This window comes from Homalodisca vitripennis, chromosome 4 (assembly GCF_021130785.1).
Source record: "Homalodisca vitripennis isolate AUS2020 chromosome 4, UT_GWSS_2.1, whole genome shotgun sequence".
Taxonomy (NCBI): domain Eukaryota; kingdom Metazoa; phylum Arthropoda; class Insecta; order Hemiptera; family Cicadellidae; genus Homalodisca; species Homalodisca vitripennis.
Genome location: NC_060210.1, coordinates 124,166,044 through 124,184,151, shown reverse-complemented (window position 1 = coordinate 124,184,151; position 18,108 = coordinate 124,166,044). Strand labels below are relative to the sequence as shown.

Below are 18,108 nucleotides of genomic sequence, written 5' to 3'. Positions count from 1 at the left end.
GTTTTGTTTACATCAATTTCCGGAATAAAATCGAAATAATTAATAATAACAAAACAGGATTTGTGATAGTTTTCTAAGTTGCCCTTAAAGGGTTGCCAACAGCAACAATCAAGCCCATGGTATGGTCACATTTTATTTTAGCAATAAGTTTTATGTTCAAACATTTTCAATGTATAATAAATATTAATTCTGGTGGGCCATTGATATGCAAACTATAAGCATCTTGAAGTTCTCGTCGGTAAATTTCTAATTGTATGATTAAATAAAGTCTTTGTTATCACTAGTATGATAACATAAAAATCTCCAAAAACAAAATAGTTTTATTTTTTGTCGATATATATTTGTGTACGTTCAATTATTACGATGATTATTAACCAATCGCTATAACGTGTTTCTGGTATAAAAATCCAACATTACGCAACAAAAGTAACAAAATATCGTGATTTGTAAATAATATTATAACTTATATTTATAATAAATTAGAAGTAAATACATTTTCTAGCCAGTAATTAAGAAGTCAATTGTATTTAAATGTCCTGTATTTTATTTGAAAACGTAATATTTTTTGTTTAAATGATACTCGCTTATAGTAGAGTATTATTTTCTTTTAATTTCTTTAAGTAATGATTATTTTTTTATCAATAAATTTTATATGTCATGTTTCCTTCTGTTTGTTTTATAAATTATGTTTGTGAGTAAGAGAAAATAAATATTCTTATTCTATTTAACTTTAAGTTCACATTTTGTATTTTCCGTCCATGACGCCAACCGCTCAGTTGCGGTAAAAAAACACAATTACTAATTTCACGTTTCAAAATTTGTGTATTGTATACGCAAAAATATATCCTCTATAAAAATGCATATAAATTGACATGACAATATCTTTTATCATAGATGACTTGGTTTGAAATGTAAAAACATTAAAATGTACAAATTTAAATTAAAACATGAAAATACATATTGTTTAAATTACACAAATACACGCCCATATTTTCACGTAAAATATATGTATCCTGGAAACCCAAATTAGAATGTGTAAATTCAAGTTAAATGTGGAGGATGTGTCTTTAAATTCTTAAGATATAGCAATTTTTCCAAGCATCTGTTATTCTCATTAACACAGCTTCATTTTCTTGATATTCTTTTGTGTTATCGCTCCATCTCCTCGAAAAGGGTAAATTTTTGTTTATATTATAGCCGTTGTTGTAGAGTATAAAATAATAATAATAATAATGCTCTGAGATGGCTGTCGAATATACAAATTTAAATATTATTAGCATTTAACAAAATCTGGGTGGGGGAGGATGTTCCCGTACACCATCTTGACTGGGAAGTACGGAAAATGTTTAGTGGTAACCCTCCCCCCTCATTAGGTCATCCTAGATACACTTATGCACTTTTTAGGTGCTACAATTCCTAGATACTCCAACTTTGAGTTGATTTGGATTTCTAATGGAGTGTTTCTTAAAAGTAAACTAATCATGTAATGAACGTGCTTTTTCATTAAAGTAGCAGCAATATGTATCTTATTACGCTTTTCCAAAGAAATCATTAAAAAACTCCATCGCTTCATTACGTAATATTCTTTTGAGCTAAATTAATATTAAGCTTAGTTTACTCCTTAATCTCTTGTAGTATACTTTTATACTTATATTCTGGGTGTTTCACAAACATAGTTAGTAAATCTCTTTTCTTTTTTGTATTGTGGACAGTAAATAATTATTTGTAATCTAACTTGAAGTATGTGAAATCCTCTGCTACTTGGCGACCATACATTTGCAGTTGTCCATTTCCTTTGTTAATATATTTTTAAAACGTTTAAAAATCTCTACAACATTTTCATTTTTACGGGCACTTATCTGTCCCTATATATTTCTAACAGTAGAACACTGATGATTAAAGCTAGACCACCTGTCAATTCAATTGATATATGAATACTTTTGTTAGTAGATGGAATTCTTTTTTCCCCTAAGAATTGTGTTTTAATAATAAACATCGCACGGTCTGTTATGCTGTAATGTAGATTAACTGTAAGTTATTTCTAGTTCATTCTGGGTAGTAATGCGATCAAAATCATGATTAATGTAGATTATGCTTTGTTCATGATCTTTAATAGTTCCCTTATTAAAATTGTAAGGCCAAAGGAGGGAGGTAGAGAGTTAGAAGAGGGAGGCTTTAAGCTTGTTTATCTCTCATCCCAGTAGTCAGAGGATAGTGTAATTTAAATTCCATATAACCATCTCTCTTAGCTTTTGACGGGTTTACCTTGTAGTTTGTTTCTCTTAAAGTAATTATGACACTAATAGCATTCCGCTCCTCAATTTACAACTCAACTACGTCTGCCGTGCATCCTTTTTTTCTTTTCGCTTGCAAGTTTAACCTACCTCCTTCTTTATCCTACTCTCAACCTACTCCGTTTAAATTGTCAAGAATTGAGGCTGCTGGCTGATCTTTTTACGTTTATAAATTTTATTTCAATTGTTAAGAGTTGGCTAGTTACCAATAGTAATTGTTTGTATCGGTTGTTTGGTCCTCCAGGCCAGATATTGGTTCACTCACTTTAAGTTTACATTTTTTCTTAATCTGCACAGGAGCTAATTTAAAAAAAGTTTATAAAACATATTGTTTTAGATATACAATAATACAATTCAATTAATTGCATTATGTTCAAATTGATTGGATAAAAATAAAATTAATTTGACCTTTGATACTTTCCTCTATATTTTTGGACTGGCCCCGGATGGAAAGAAAATATACTAACTAATATACAAACGACAGGTGGAAGGTCAAGCAAGTTTTGACTTTGTTATACTGTGTGTTATAACTCATATCCAATAGTTATGGTTGTAGTGGCCAGAAATGGTTGTTTATGTATATTTAGATATCTATAATCTTTAAGGAAGTGATCAGTGTACAGCGTAAAGTACTTTATTATTTAGAGAGTCAATATTTCAAATTTACGAAAATAGTGCAGGAGATAACCTGTCTAGCTTCATATCTCTTTACATTATATGTGGATTTCTCTCATAGCTCATTTACAACTCAGTGGAAGCATATTATTAAGCAACAGAATTGCTCAAACATACAATTCACATTCAAAGTCAAAGTCTACATTCTTTTTTAATGCCCTGATCTCTGTACCTTGCTTCTATTGACAAACGATTGAAGATTCTTTTTAGGCCAGGATAGGAAAGCAGTCCTTGATCTTAATACGATATATTGTTTTTATTAATTAAATACTACATTTTACTCTTAATGCACACATACATCTGTATGTTGTATCACATGAATATAATCATCATATATGAGGGTAGGAAATTAAAAATTTCTTCATTGTATTTTTTTCAAGTACCGAGAGACTTGGTACTTTAAAAATTTTCTCATAAAAAAAGGCCGCGAGCCGGGTTCGCCGAGAATCCGGGGACCTCGGATATGAATCTTAAACAATTTTTCGTTTTGGTCATATGACTGTATGGCTTGAGTAACTATTAATTTGATAATGTAGATATTCGTGTTATATCTACAGTGTGTTTGATAAGACAATGCCCAATTTTCTTTTTTTCAGTTGTATAAAAATGAACTTGTTGGTTGGGCCAAAGAATTAGAGTACAAAACCAAGCCAAAAACGTTACCGGATCTCAAGAAGAGAGTACGGAAAGAAACAAACATCCCAGCACACACGATGGAAGCCTCAGTGGTAGATATACGACGGCGTTTGAAGAAACTATTTACGTAAATTGAGCTTTATATGTATGCTAGTCACAATTTCCATCATACAATAAAATGTGTTATTTAAAATATAAGGGTATTGATATATCAAACACTGTGTATGTAATGATGTAATGACTTATATAAGCATTTACGGCTTTTGTTTAGAGGAAATACTAAAAGACTTCTTTATAGACTCTTTAATTTTTCAAATACTTTTTATTAAAAATGCGTAATAACATTTTATAATGTACAACAACATGTAATACAAGACGTAAATATACGCTATATCTTTTATTGCTTAGTTTAATGGCTAACAAAAAATATTGAGGGACGCAGCCTTGAGGTTAAATGCATAGTGATCAATTGTGCATCCTCTGCTTAAACTTGACCCAAATTCCACCTTGAGGTGTCAAAGAGAATGATTTGGGGTCAAAGTGAGGTGGCACCTGAGTTTTGGGGTCCAGGGAGATTGTGTACTTGGACATCACTGTGGCAAGACAAGCTTTCACCTCGAAAATTACAAATCGCATTGCTGAAAAATAATGAAAACATACAAACATATTAGTAATTTCCATAACACATACTGTGCAATATTAAACTTACATTTTATTTATATACTAAACTAAACTAAATAATAAACACACTTTAAACGGTATAAAAGTTATCACCTATGCAAATTCTTGGCCCATCTCCAAAGGGCAAAAATGTTCCACCGTTGCTGCGATGGTGGTTGCCCTCAAACCTCTCTGGAATGAACTTCTCAGGCTCTGGATAGTTGACTGGGTCATTGTGGATTGCCAATAAAGGGATGAGTACTTTTGTACCTTTCTCTATCACGATATCAGAATCCGGTATTGTATACGGAGTGGTACACACTCTTCGCAAGAATGCACCAAGAGAGTACCTTCGATTTGTTTCTGAAAAGTAAAATCACAATAGACTATAATTTAATTTATTTAGTAGGCCTCCTTTGGTAGGCAGTAAAAAAACTAAAATTTAATCATTCATTCTCCTAAAATCTTAAGAAAACTCCTTGGTGTTTCTAATTTAAATGTATTGTTTAATATTTTCAATAAGACCATTTAATGGTGGCATTAACGTGCATCCTTAAGGAATCTTACATCCTGAACTAACATTTCTTCGATGCCGATTATCGCGTTTGATTTCAATTTTACACGCAGAGTCAAGTATTAATAATTTTAAGTGTAAGAAGAACACACAAATTATTTTGAATTTCGTATTATTTTAATTAATATAAAACAAACAGCAGTTATTTTAAAAGATGCTGAAAACTTGTCTTTGTCCATTATCAGAATTTATAGATCTAAGTATATTTCTTGGCAGATCTTGAAAATAACCCATCTTAAACTTCATTCTAAATATGTTCTCTAATATTTGTTCTGTACGAAACTGAAATTAAAAATGCCTTTATTAAAGAGATGGAGTTAGGACTGTTTCTAAGCTCTCTCTACCACTTAACCTCATATCATAAACAGTAAATTAACAATTATATAATACAGACATGTAAACCTTTTACATAATCAACTTAGAAAACAATGTAAACAAAATTGCCTAATTCACACAACATAACTCATGAACTTAATAATATACTTATTAATGAAAGATAAAGAAAAAAAGCTAACAATGCAAAATAAAAAATAAGAAGAACAATAACACATTCAACTGTTCCAACACACTGTCTGACTTCACACGCACCGCAAGCACCACCACCCGTCACCCCCACAGTTCCCCAGAAGCATGTCACTGACCCTTGCCCCGAAGCACGCATGACCCTCAATACTTGTAATATCATCAGGGAGAACGTTCCAAAGGCGGCAAGACTTAACAGTAAACAAACTATTAAAAATTGTTGATCTATGAATGGGAATTGATAGTAAAGTGGCACTCCTTCTAGTGGGTTGTTCACTAATATCGATAGATAAAATTGAAGTGATTGGACCGATAAGTAGGAGTTTTAGCTTTGATAACTGAATGTACAATGAAAAGAATATGAAATCGGCGAAGTTCTTGGAGTTTCATAAGTGATAACTGCTGAAAAAATAGTGAAACGTGCTTACGACGTCTGAAATTAAAATAAATCTAATACAGTAATTCTGTGCACGCTGTAGTCCGTCTGATTGCTCAACAGTAAAATCACTGAACACAACGTCACAGTAGTTAAGTGTGAAAATATGTAAGTGTCTTAAGCAGCATCACCTTTATATTAAATGGCAAATACAAATCCAATTTCTTTGAACTATGGATATCATCAAAGACTTTGTTACATTTTATTGTTAAATGGTCTACCCATTTCAGGTTTGTATTAATAGTCAGTCCAAGATTCTTTAGTTTATTTTGATAATTTAGTTCACGACTGTTAAGTTTTAGTTTCGGTGCAGTATCAAGATTAATAACGTTAATGAGTCTCGAGTTACCTATAATCATTGCTCCCGTCGTGTTTTCATTCAGTTTCAGTCCATGTTGTTTAGCCCAAAAGTTAACTTCAATACCCAAGTTGAGCAGTGACAGCGGTATCGAGTACGTTAAGTTAACAGCTAAAGTATGTTTATAAAGCATCGAAGTAAAGATGTTTATTTGCCGTGATTAAAGTAATATCGTTTATGTAAAGTGAGAAGAGAAAAGGCCTAAGAACAGAGCCCTGTGGAACTCCCTCGTAACAATTTTCCAGTCAGACATTTTATCCCCTTCCTTCACACATCATCGACGTCCAGTGAGGTACGACGTCTGCCTAGTTAACTCAACCCGACAAAAAAACCATACTTCTTTAATTTAATGAGAAAAGGATGTGGTATACGCAGTCGAAAGCCTTAGAAAAGTCAAAAAGTATTAAAATGGTCAAGAGCCTCTTATTGATTGATATCATTGGTGATTTTCATTAAAGCTGTTGTGGTACTGTAATTAGATCTGAATCCTGATTGGAATTTGTTCAAAATATTATAAGTATTAAGATAAGTAGAAATTTTGTTGGTAAACTACTCTTTCGAGACATGACAGAATACTTATTGAGCGTCATTCAGAGGGAGTTTGAGGGTTAGAAGTTTTCTTCAATGGGCGAACTAGAGCATATTTCCAAATATCACGGGTAACAGAAGAATTCAATGAGGAATTGAAAATTCCTACTGTAATAGGCAGAGTGATTCGCAGCATATATTTCAGAAAGTGCAGATATGTATTATCAGCTCCGACCACGTTGCTGGTCATTCTCGAGAAATTAGCCAGGACGTCAGCCTCACTCAAAGATGCAAACGAGAACCTGTCGCCCTTGGTCAGCTGCATAATCGCGAGCTACAGATTGATCTACTGAAATATTTACAAAATAATCATGAATTATGTTAAGACCGAAAGGTACAGGGGTGTTGGCATTTGATATTCCAATGCTTAGATTCTTAAACCTATTCCACAGTAACCTCACAGATTGTTGCTTAGACAGAGTACTATGAGTAAACCTACCTTGGTATTTCAGATCTGCTGTTGCTAATGATTCATGAGGCGTTTGTATGTAACCTAATTGTGACTTTGACCTCATAAGGTGCAAAATATTAGACCATACTTTAAAATGAAAGTCCAGGGGCAGGAAGTTGTCCGTGGTGCGCCACGTGGGTCGTGTCATAGACATCAATGACGTCCAGCCAAGTGTCGGGTGTAACGATATGATGAGTAGGTTGAAGTGGCAGTAACGTTAGGTTACTAGATTGAAACATTATAGTCAAGTATGCTTAGTCATATTAGGAGGTCCAGTCAAGTCCGAGTTCAGGTCGCCTATGACAATGAGGTGACTGTAACGGGCCATAATGTGGATAGGTGTGTATTTATATCCAGCAAGGAAGCCAATATTGGGACCTTCCTTGGGCTCAAGTTCCTATTTATCATTAAATGATATATTCTTCTCTAGTGAAATCATGCAGTACTAAAAAGGAGCACCGTTTTAAAGACTTAGTTCATGTCACCTGCATCTGACTTGTTACTATAAACAGACGGATATATCTTTTATGAGTATACTAATATACAGTCAGCGGATTAAGTTGTAGATTGAGAGCTTTGCTCTCTCTTCGAGTATCATCCCGGCCAGTATAGAAGACTATACTCTCCTACTAAAACTTTCCTAGCTAAGACGAACTAATAGATAGGAGAAACTCTTCACTAATATGCTACTATATAAAATTAAATATACACTTATTTGATAAACGTTAATTTCAAAATATGTTTAGTTAAAACTTTTATGTTAAGTTAAAAACGTGTAAAATGAAATAAATTATTCTTACCTTGAATGATCAAATCTAAATATGTCATCTGTTTCAGACTTTCATAAGTAATTTTGCCTTCATGTTGTTCCAAAACAGAATCAACCTCCTGTTGCAGACGCTTTTGTATTTGAAGATTATTGGCAAGTTCAAAGAAGTTGTAGACAAGTGCGTTGGCTGTCGCCTCGGAGCCAGCCGTCAAAAATACAAACGACTGTGCAGCAATACACTTGTCAGTCATCACTACAAAAGTACACTTGTTAGTTATTACTACAAAAGTACACTTCTCGGTCATCACTACAAAAATGCCTGTACAAAACATTTTGGTTTTATGTGTAGATTGTAGTTATTTGCTTACAATTAATAAAACAAAGCAATGCTACCTTTGATTTCAAGTTCTTGTTGTCCTTGTTTTGGAGTGTAGTCCATTTGGTTCAAATAAGTATCTTCTTCAGTAAGTTCCTTTTTCCAGCTTATATCTTTACCTTCAGCTTCTTGAACTTTCAGGTCCATCATAAGCTGTAAGAAATCACTTCTCTGAATATTATTCTTTTCTCGGAAGTCCATTGTTTCCTTCACAAGCTCAATAAAATAAGTGTTAACTGCTTCAGGAAACTGTGTCATCCCCAAAAACTTTGCAAATGGCTCAATAAACAAGAATAAAAATCTTTTTAACATCCTGCTCGATGAAGGAGCGGACATCAAATCTATCATTTCCCGGAACCGCTTGCCCTCTGGACTATTAGGCCTGAACTGTAGGCCAAATGCACAACTAGCAATAACATCAATCGTGAAGGCACTGCATAACTTTTTGAGATCAGCTGCTTTACTACTCTTGGTGCTCTTTTCTATTTCAGACAATAGGTCATCTCCGCTCTTGCAAATTTGCTCGAGCATGCCCTTCAATTTTCCAGTTGTAAAAGTTGGTGTAAGTTTGTTTCTCAAATTTCTCCAAACATCGCCCCTCAAACTAAACAGATTTCCAGACAAAGGGTCTCGTTTCATATCAGCTGGAAAATCTCTGTCGACGAAGTATGAAAAGTCTTTAATGAGAATTCTTTCTGCCAAGACTGGATCTCGAATCATTAGGACAGGTGTTCTTGATTCAAAATATCCACAGAATCTTTCATTGGGAAATTTATTGTATATATCTTGAAGAACATAATATAGAGACTTTTTAAATGTAATTTGCTCTTTTAGGTTTCCATAGAAAAATGTTGGTTGGATGAAAGGAATCCCTTTTTTCTTCCAAAAGTCAAATGTTACAGTCATGTAGTAATAAACCAGTCCTAGTACAGTAGCTACTCCAAGCAAAGCATCTACCAAAAAGGAGCCTGTTAACCACATATTTGTTCCAAATCTGTGAATAAAAAAGAAAGTTAGTTTCAATTTTTACTACTCATCAAGACAAAAGGAGCGTTAATTATGCTTTTCAATTAATGATTTTGATGTAAATCCACACATATGTTCAAGAAAGTTGTATACAAATGGTTTTAACCCTAAAGCTCTCCACCCTTTGAGTTCAAAGTCTATCTGTTAACAGTTCTCTTATTAAAAGTTTATCTTGATATTGACTAAAATCCTTACATTTACAAAATATACAAGATTTATGCGCAGAAAATATATTTAAGGGCGGAAAAAACTCCCACATCGTCTCCAATCAAGAGGTTTGAATTAACAACAAAACATACACAAATAAAATGTATTTAGAATTACCCTGAATACAAGTAGTGATCAGTACCCAGCAGGGATCACTTCTGGCTGGTTTATACCTACCAGTTGAACCCACCACTGGGCACAGCAAAAACCGATGTGCCACTTCAATCTGGGCAACCTTATGGATGTCCAGTAGCGGCACATCACTAACCGCAAATGTTGAGATTCTGGAAATCATGGGCAATTCGATAAGTTTAGTCTACTGTGGAAGATGACTGTTGGAGTTGGTGGGGTTTGTTCCCTTACCTCAGAGGTTCTTGTTAACCTCAACAAGGGTGTGCCACCCCTGCCTACTTTGACTGGAGAGGCTGGTTCAGAGCTGGCCTCCCCTTCTTCCGGGATGACTTTGAGATGTAGTGCCCTAATTCTTCCTCATGGATCTCGATAGGAGGCCGCACCTACTCCCTAACCTTACCCATCCTGAATATCCTGTCACTCCGGAAGCAGCGCAAAGGTTCTTACAGGACTAAGTGCAATTTATAAGCTTCTTGTCCTAAGAGAAAAAAAAAAAAAAAAAAAAAAGTAGTGATCAGGTTAATTAACCCCAATAACTGAAATGTTATTCTAACAGCGCAAAATGAAGTAAATATAATTTATTAGTACAATCGACTATGATGTATGTGTCTTTGTAATGTTCTCGACAGTTAAAATTGGAGAATTCAGTATAAATTTCAATACTTTGGGTCTAATAAGGGGTGATAAAAGTAAGCTATAAACAAATCATATAAATGTGATGTAATAATAAATATCCATTATTTCCAATAAACATGGTATGACACAAAAATGTAATAAAACAATAAATATCAAAACTCAATCTGGCCTTTACATGTTTTGTAGGATATATGATTGAAGGTAAAGAATGTCTACTTTTATAAATTTGTATATTGTCTAGTTCAGCTGAATAATAAAACAAGAATTAACTATAACATATAAAAGTTTAAAATTTATTTTTATACAAAAATAATATAAAACTATTAACTACATTCTCAATTTAAAAAATGCATTTAGTTTATGTTTACTTTATGTGAAACTGATGAGTTTCATAGTTAAATTCTAATCAAACAGATAACGTATATATACTTTTAAAACTTCGCTTTATGCTTTATTAAACAACGCTCTGATGTTCTAAACAACGCTAATTTTACTTTATCTAACACACATTAATATAAGTTGTTTCTAAGCTCCTTCTTGCTCTAATGAGCAAATACCAAATATTATCAAATATTCGTCATGATAACCCATAACCTGTTTGTATAAATAAACAAATTATTTACTCCATAATCCAGTCCATATTACGAGTGATAAACTTAATAAACAACTTACCAGTGAACGTGATGCTGAATGTAGCCTACTCACCATTTGAAGAATCGACACTGAATCCTGCTCATTAAAACAGTTTGACCTTGAATTCAATGATTAGATAGTGTCATATGTGTACCACTTCAAATGTGTCAAGTAGGCAATGTTTTGATAGGCTCAGAAAAACTGAAAGTCACGCAGTCTCCTGTATAATTTAATATTTTTATGCAAAACTGATAAATGATAATTCATCAGTATTCCCTCGTACCTAGAAAGTAGATAAACATAAACATACATCACGTTTTAATATAATGATAACTTTACTTATCTTATCTGCAATTTCAGGGTTTTTTTAAAATTTGATTTTGTTCTTACATTACTTGAAGTGCACTTCTAAATTCATAGTCCAAAATATATTGCAGAATTTTTTTCTATTACGTGGTTTATTTTTTTTTCTTGATACTAGTAAGAGCAGATCAGACTGCGCATACGGCTGTATGTTTAATCATACTTAAGCAACAAAGACATCTAGACTTACATAGTTAATTTGAATATATTACATTCAGCCATAATGCTTATTTATACAAAACTCCTTGGACATTAAAGATACACAAAAACTATTTATTATCTGTATTATTCTTCTTTTTTCGTTAATGAAAGGACAATCTGTTCTTTTGAGAAGAGGCTTCTCCCATTTTTGCAGATGCATATTATATTCTTTTTCAGGCACTTTATAGTCCAATATTCTACGAAGCTAGGATTATTTTATTTACGAAATTATGCTTATTAAACAAGTACCTACTACTAGAAGCACTTTCGGCAATATTACTGAAAATTGTCATCATGGAATAAAGAAAAAAAGTAGTGTGAACGGTCCATGTTAAAAGTCAGTATCCAGCATAACTAACATCACGTGTAAATTTGACTTCTCTCCAAAACTTTAGTGCCCTCCTTATCTCGCCAGAATTGGGAGCCCCTACTTTCTCGTACCTATTTAGAGACCCAGTTTAAAATTATCGATACGATTTTGGTTGTAGCAAAAGCTTACTATTTTACTAGAAGTAAAATGAGTGGAATCCTGTTTTTACCATCAATAGTATGATTTCATTTTGATTGAATTCTTTGTGTGGACTATCTTCACACCACTGTCTTACCTTTTTAATGAATTATTTTTATAAATTTTAAACCATTCAATCCCTAAAGTATTGTTTTTGCCATTAACACGGTGATGTATAAATAGTTATCACTTAAAATGTATCAATCCAGCCTACTGGTAAACCCTATCCCTGTGTTTCAATTAAACTGGTAAGTTATAATATTTCTGTAAAGCCAGTAAACAGTTTCTAACGCAGCCTAGAGCTCGGCACCAGAAGGGTTGCCAATAAGATTGCAGAGAAAAAAGTAAATTTGAGGTACAGTTTGCATTCTCAGAAATTTTGCTAGAATCGAGATTGGTTATTGATGTTAAACAACAGATCAGGCATATGTGTAGTGAAAATTAAGGCGTATACTATAATACTAAGTTAATGAGATTTTATTTACTTAGTGAAATTAACAATACATTATCCCTCTTTCATTGCAAATAAAAAATATACAGGTTTAAAACTGCCAATGGATTTTACCAAGAAATTGTCTCCCGTTTCCTCCAATTTCTCCCACCACTCACTTAAGGGTTATACACATACAAAATGGTGGATAACAGACATGGAAACCTAACCTATAAACTATAAAAAATCTACAAGTTAACATATTACATACCTAAACATTTAAAACCAAATTTAACGTTCATAGTACTAGTTACTACAAATTTGAAACTGTTACATAATAGAATTAGAAATACATTTATATATTCATAAATATAGAAGGGCTCCAAAAAGGCAATGAAAGAAAAAAATATACACTACAAATTAATATAAAGTACTTAAGTTATTATTCACTGAGCATTTAGGTTGGTGCTACCAATGAGCTCATAAATCGTATAATAATTCTTTTGTAGACGGCAATAACTTCCTTTTATATCAAAAGTATTAGTATAGTAACAGCAATATTGACTATTTTTCTAAAGATTTCACATGAAAATGACATTGTAATTTTCACGTCTTTTATTTTAAGCAAAAAATTAAGAAATTTTAACTTATTTCATTTACAGTAGATATAATAATTAGGCTTTTATGCTGTATTTGAGACAATTATATGAGTTAGGTACTATTGTGATCCAACACTCCAGCGATGTAACATGACATATACATATTATGAAAAAATACATTTAGATTTATTAAGTTTTAATCTGTTTCACTTTATAATTGAATAAATTTACCTTTTACCAAATGTAAAATGACTGAGATATAATGCCCACTATCCCTCCTCAAGCCTCTACCTCCAACCTTACCAATCCTAAATATCCTGTCACCCCGGAAGCACTGCAAAGGTCCTTTTGGACTAAGTGGAATTAAAGATTTCCTCCGCTTGTTTTCATATATGTTTTGTTTAATTATGATTGTATCTCTTTGCCTGTGATGAAAGGAAATGTACACAGTTGAGAAACAAATTTTAAAATGAGAATAGCAACATTTTGTACACAAAATGGAATGAAAGTGTAAATACAAGTAAGTGCCAACGTTAGAAGGAAACAGTGTAATTCCTGCAAGTATGAAAACTAAATATGGAGTATTTATTTGAGGTACAACATCGCAAAATGAGGTTTGAAAGTAAAAGACAGATTTATGCATCTTCAAGGCCAGATGTATGTGCTGAGTTGTAATCTATTTAAGACCATCCAACTCCTCTATTCATCACAGTCATCTCCTGCTTGTGAGTACCTCTTGTAAAATGTCAAGTTGTATTATCAATAAGGATTTGTATTTTTAATTTCCTTATTCTCCTATAAAATAGGTGAAATCTTAACCTTCTTTACCTTCAGTAAGAAGCTTCTTCCTGAACCTGCTTGGTAAGGTAAGTATTTAATCAATGGAAACACTCAATGTCTATTTTATACACTTATCCAACACTGTATTCTACTTGAATACTTGTAAACAATGTAAGTCTATAATACCAGGGCAAGTAAAATTCTATAATACATCCTCATGACCTCCTAAGAATAATACAGTTTGATTCAATTGTAAATTAAGCTATGAAACCTTTCGTAAATAAATAATAATTAGAGACAAAAGTAATGCTTTTACAAAGCATAGAAAATATTAGAATCTGAGTTGTTTTAATTCATTTAAATTTTTGGTAATATGTGTAAACAAATGAGAACTAATTTCTTAGCTCAAAATAACACTTTCAGCTAATTTATTTTTCAAAATGTAAACCAATCCAACAGACTGTCTTTTAAATAGACTAATTAAAAAACATTCTAAAATATAGAAAAATAGAAGATGGTAATAATACGATAAATGTGTTTAATTTAGTACATGGTTATTTGTCTTAAGAACTTTACATAAGTACTATATTTTAATAAAATCATTACCATAATGCCACTTGTTGATCACTTGTGGGGCTGGAAAAAATTTATTTCTGTCTGTCTGGAAAAATTCAAGTCTGAACTATTCTAAAGACTTGAATTTGTGCATGAGGCTTTATTTCTACATACACAAGAATGAGTTATATGATGGTACACATCCACCAATGGAATTTGGCTAAGTATTGTCAAGGCATATCACACAGTAGGATGATACAATTTTTCTTTGGGGCTGCTGGGGGATGTAAAAATTTCTTTTCTGTATGATTCTTTTCTTGTATTTTGTTCTATCTCTATAATGAAATGAGCTATATACATAAAAATTTGCATTGACCATCTACAAAGGCTGTTAAATGACATGGCGTATTCCTACCTAGCAATTAAAACATTTGTTTTGATTTTCAAGACATTTAAATGACATGTCTCCTTAAAATTATTTGATATTTTATTCTTTTTTTAGATAAAAAAAAAACACTGATAAATTGTTACTTTGATTAAAAACCTGTTCTTCTCAGTAAAAAAGGGATGTTGATTGGAGACAATGTAACATACTTCCTAGAATTAATATGTTCATTAAAAATTGCAATATATTGTTTTATTTTGTATAAAGCTACTTGTAGCTTGAGGAGTTACTTAGAAAAAATTCTTTTAAGGATTTGTTTTCTTAGTTAAATGTGTTAAATTTGTTATTCAAGCTTGGCAGTCTATTTTTGACTTGTGTATGTAGCACCATGTTTTTGAATTGTATCATTTATAATGGTGAAATTGTTCTTTATATAAAAGTAATAAAAATAGTTCCATGGATGTATTTTAGGGTTTTGGAGCAATGATTATTTTACAAAATCTAAAATTCACTTTTTTAAAACAAACATTGACCCAAAAATACAGTTTTTAAGTATCTTATGTTAATATTGCATATAAAAATACTAGGAAATGTAATTGTACTGTTATAATAAACATGGTTCCATCCATCCATTGAAATTTGGCTTAATACCAGCAGTATAATTGAATATTCTCAGGCAACTTCATTTTAACGATAAGGTAAAAAGATTTTGTTGGGACTAACATTTAATTTTGTAGGTACTCTTTTCTGATATTCAGAACAGTTTTTGTCAAATTTTGTATAATATTACAAATATAAAACATAAATAAACAAAATAATCATTTATTACTATACCAGATGGTATTTTATGAAATTATTTAACTACGTAAATAAGAATTGAGTGCAGGAGTGTTATGAAAAATCAAGTATAATAGAATAAATTGTAAATAATGTTTAAAAGTTTTAATTCAATTTTTAAATAGTTAAATTATTGTTTTGTTTTCAGTTTGGAACAGAAAATGTTTGTTAGTGAATCAGTTCTGGTAGATGCCTTAGTAGCAACAGCAACCTTGCTTGGATTGTTATATTTTTACTTGACATCAACATTTAACTATTGGAAGAAAAAAGGTGTTCCTTATGTCAAGCCAACAGTAATCTTTGGAAACTTAAAAGAACAGTTTTTCCTTCAAAAGCACATGTTTTACGTTGTTCAAGATATATATAACAGTTTTAAGGGAGAAAGAATTGGTGGGTTCTTTGAATCAAGAACTCCTGTATTAATGATCCGTGATCCAGCTTTAGTAGAAAGAATTCTTATTAAGGATTTTTCATACTTCCAAAACAGAGATTTGGTTGTTGATGTAAAAAGAGATCCACTATCTGAAACTCTTGTTGGCTTGAAAGGGCGCACTTGGAGAAATCTAAGACACAAATTAACACCAACTTTCACGTCAAAGAAACTGAGGGGCATGATTACGCAGATATGTAACAGTGGAGAAGACCTCATGAATGAAATAGAGAAATCCATAGAACATAAAATACCTGTTGATGCCAAAAACCTGGGTATTGGCTTCACCATTGATGTTATTGCCAGTTGTGCATTTGGCTTACAGTGCAAGCGAGATACACCTGAGGGTAAAGAGTTTCGTAAAATGATTGACTCCTTCTTTCACCCATCAATATTACAAACATTGAGAATAATATTGGTATTCTTTTGCGGAGGTCTTGGAAAACTCTTGGGCTTGAGACAAGTCCCTCATCATATAAATGATTACATGATTGGACTGGTCAAACAAACCATGCAGTTCAGGGAAAAGAATAACATCCAGAGAGCCGATTTTATGCAGCTGATGATGAGTATGAAAGACCAAACAACTGACGGACAAGATATTAATTGGAAAAATGAGCTGACTGAAGATGATGAATATCTCAACCAGATGGATTATTCTTCACAAAACGGAAAGTCAGAAACTGGACTTAGGGGTGAGTGATAGCTAATAATTATTTAATTATTCAATTGGATAATATTAAATAATTGTCATGATTTCCATCCTTACGATTTGATCTACCTCTTTTGCTTCTTTAGTCGTGTTTTCACCTTATCATGCTTTTGTGTAAGTAAAAACTAACAAGATCACATTGTTGGATGTCTTCAGAGTACTGATGACAGAGCAAAACTTTTAAATTTATAAAAAAAATATAATTCTTACACTAAATTTTTCCAAAATATAAAAAAGTCAATAGCATATGCATTCAATTCATATGCACTACAAAATAATAAATAGATTAATAACCAATTTCAAATTGTTTTAACATTTTGAATAGTGGTGGAACAACCTAAATAATTTTGTTACTATGGATATAATTATTTTCAAAAATTAATACATAAAATATAATTTTTACACTAAATATATCCAAAGTACTGTATACAAAAATGTAGCATAGTATAGCGTAAAAAAAACTATAACAAGTTATAAGCCAACACAAAAAAAACCATACCCATTATATCACTAATTTTTAAAATGGCTCATTGAAGACGATCTTTCTGGCAAGTTTTGTGATGTCTGTGACATCACTGTTACCAAAACAACAAAACAAATTTTGTTTGAAATGGTATATAAATAGTGAGGATAGTGTTGATTTATGTACTATATGAACTGTCAAACCACGTGCCTGTCAGACAGACATTATAATGTTGATTTCCACCCATAAATCGATTCAGATTGTCATTATAATGTCTATTGCCAGTTCTGAGGTTAAATTATACATGCTATATTATGATATTTGTTTTTATATTTTTCTAGGAATGACTGATGAATGTATTGCTGCACAGGCATTTGTATTCTTAGCAGCAGGCTCTGATCCCATAGCCAATACTATTACCGTTGTAATGTATGAGTTAGCCTTCAATCCTCTGGTGCAAAAACAGCTGCAAAAAGAAATTGATTTGGTGCTCCAGAAGTATGGAGGAACAATTTCTTATGAAGCTCTAAGTGAAATGGCTTACCTAGATTTAGTCATTCAAGGTGTGTATTGTTTTCAATAACTGATTATACAGTCAGGATTTGTGAGAGAAGCAACTTCCTCTAAGATATTTTGAGAAGAGCTGGCCCGATGAATTGAAACCAAACCATTAGTTTGTCTAATAAATTGTATCACTTAATATGCAACTAAATTTTTTTCTGCTTATATTATTAATAAGTTTCCTAGAAGGAGGTAAACCTCAGCACCAAGGGTAACCTTAACAGCTGATAAGACACTAGGGATAGAACAATACTAGTAGAATAGCATGGATATAGAAATAGAAATCTATTTACAGAAAAACTATCCAATCA

The 18,108-nt window shown here is 32.1% G+C and overlaps 2 protein-coding genes across 3 annotated transcripts in view; one reads left to right on the top strand and one right to left on the bottom strand.

Moving 5' to 3' along the window:
• Positions 1–3,907: 3,907 nt before the first annotated feature.
• LOC124360100 (cytochrome P450 6B1-like) lies at positions 3,908–11,371 on the bottom strand. 2 transcript variants are annotated; one of them, XM_046813411.1, is made up of 5 exons: positions 11,013–11,371; positions 8,357–9,333; positions 7,995–8,216; positions 4,380–4,628; positions 3,908–4,243 (listed from the first exon to the last, which is right to left on the bottom strand). In XM_046813411.1, the coding sequence occupies exons 2-5, from the start codon at positions 9,318–9,320 to the stop codon at positions 4,071–4,073; spliced, it is 1,608 nt and encodes a 535-aa protein (XP_046669367.1). In that variant the 5' UTR covers positions 9,321–9,333; positions 11,013–11,371; the 3' UTR covers positions 3,908–4,070. The 2 variants fall into 2 exon arrangements, with proteins under 2 accessions (XP_046669367.1, XP_046669368.1); XM_046813412.1 differs by lacking the exon at positions 11,013–11,371 and adding an exon at positions 9,936–9,996.
• A 2,415-nt stretch (positions 11,372–13,786) lies between these two features.
• LOC124361176 overlaps positions 13,787–18,108 on the top strand; it is a 31,232-nt gene continuing 26,910 nt past the window's right edge. The window contains 3 exon segments of the mRNA XM_046815216.1: positions 13,787–13,940; positions 15,780–16,756; positions 17,578–17,799. Of these exon segments, the coding sequence (XP_046671172.1) occupies positions 15,793–16,756; positions 17,578–17,799 (1,186 nt within the window). The 5' untranslated portion in view covers positions 13,787–13,940; positions 15,780–15,792.

What these genes read in the sequence shown, in the direction of transcription:
- LOC124360100 (XM_046813411.1), bottom strand. Translation starts at nt 9,320, where the DNA reads ATGTGGTTAACAGGCTCCTTTTTGGTAGATGCTTTGCTTGGAGTAGCT. An exon ending in ACAAGAACTTGAAATCAAAG is followed by an intron (nt 8,217 to 8,356) that starts GTAGCATTGCTT and finishes GTACTTTTGTAG; the next exon opens with TGATGACTGACAAGTGTATT. An exon ending in TGGGCCAAGAATTTGCATAG is followed by an intron (nt 4,244 to 4,379) that starts GTGATAACTTTT and finishes ATTATTTTTCAG; the next exon opens with CAATGCGATTTGTAATTTTC.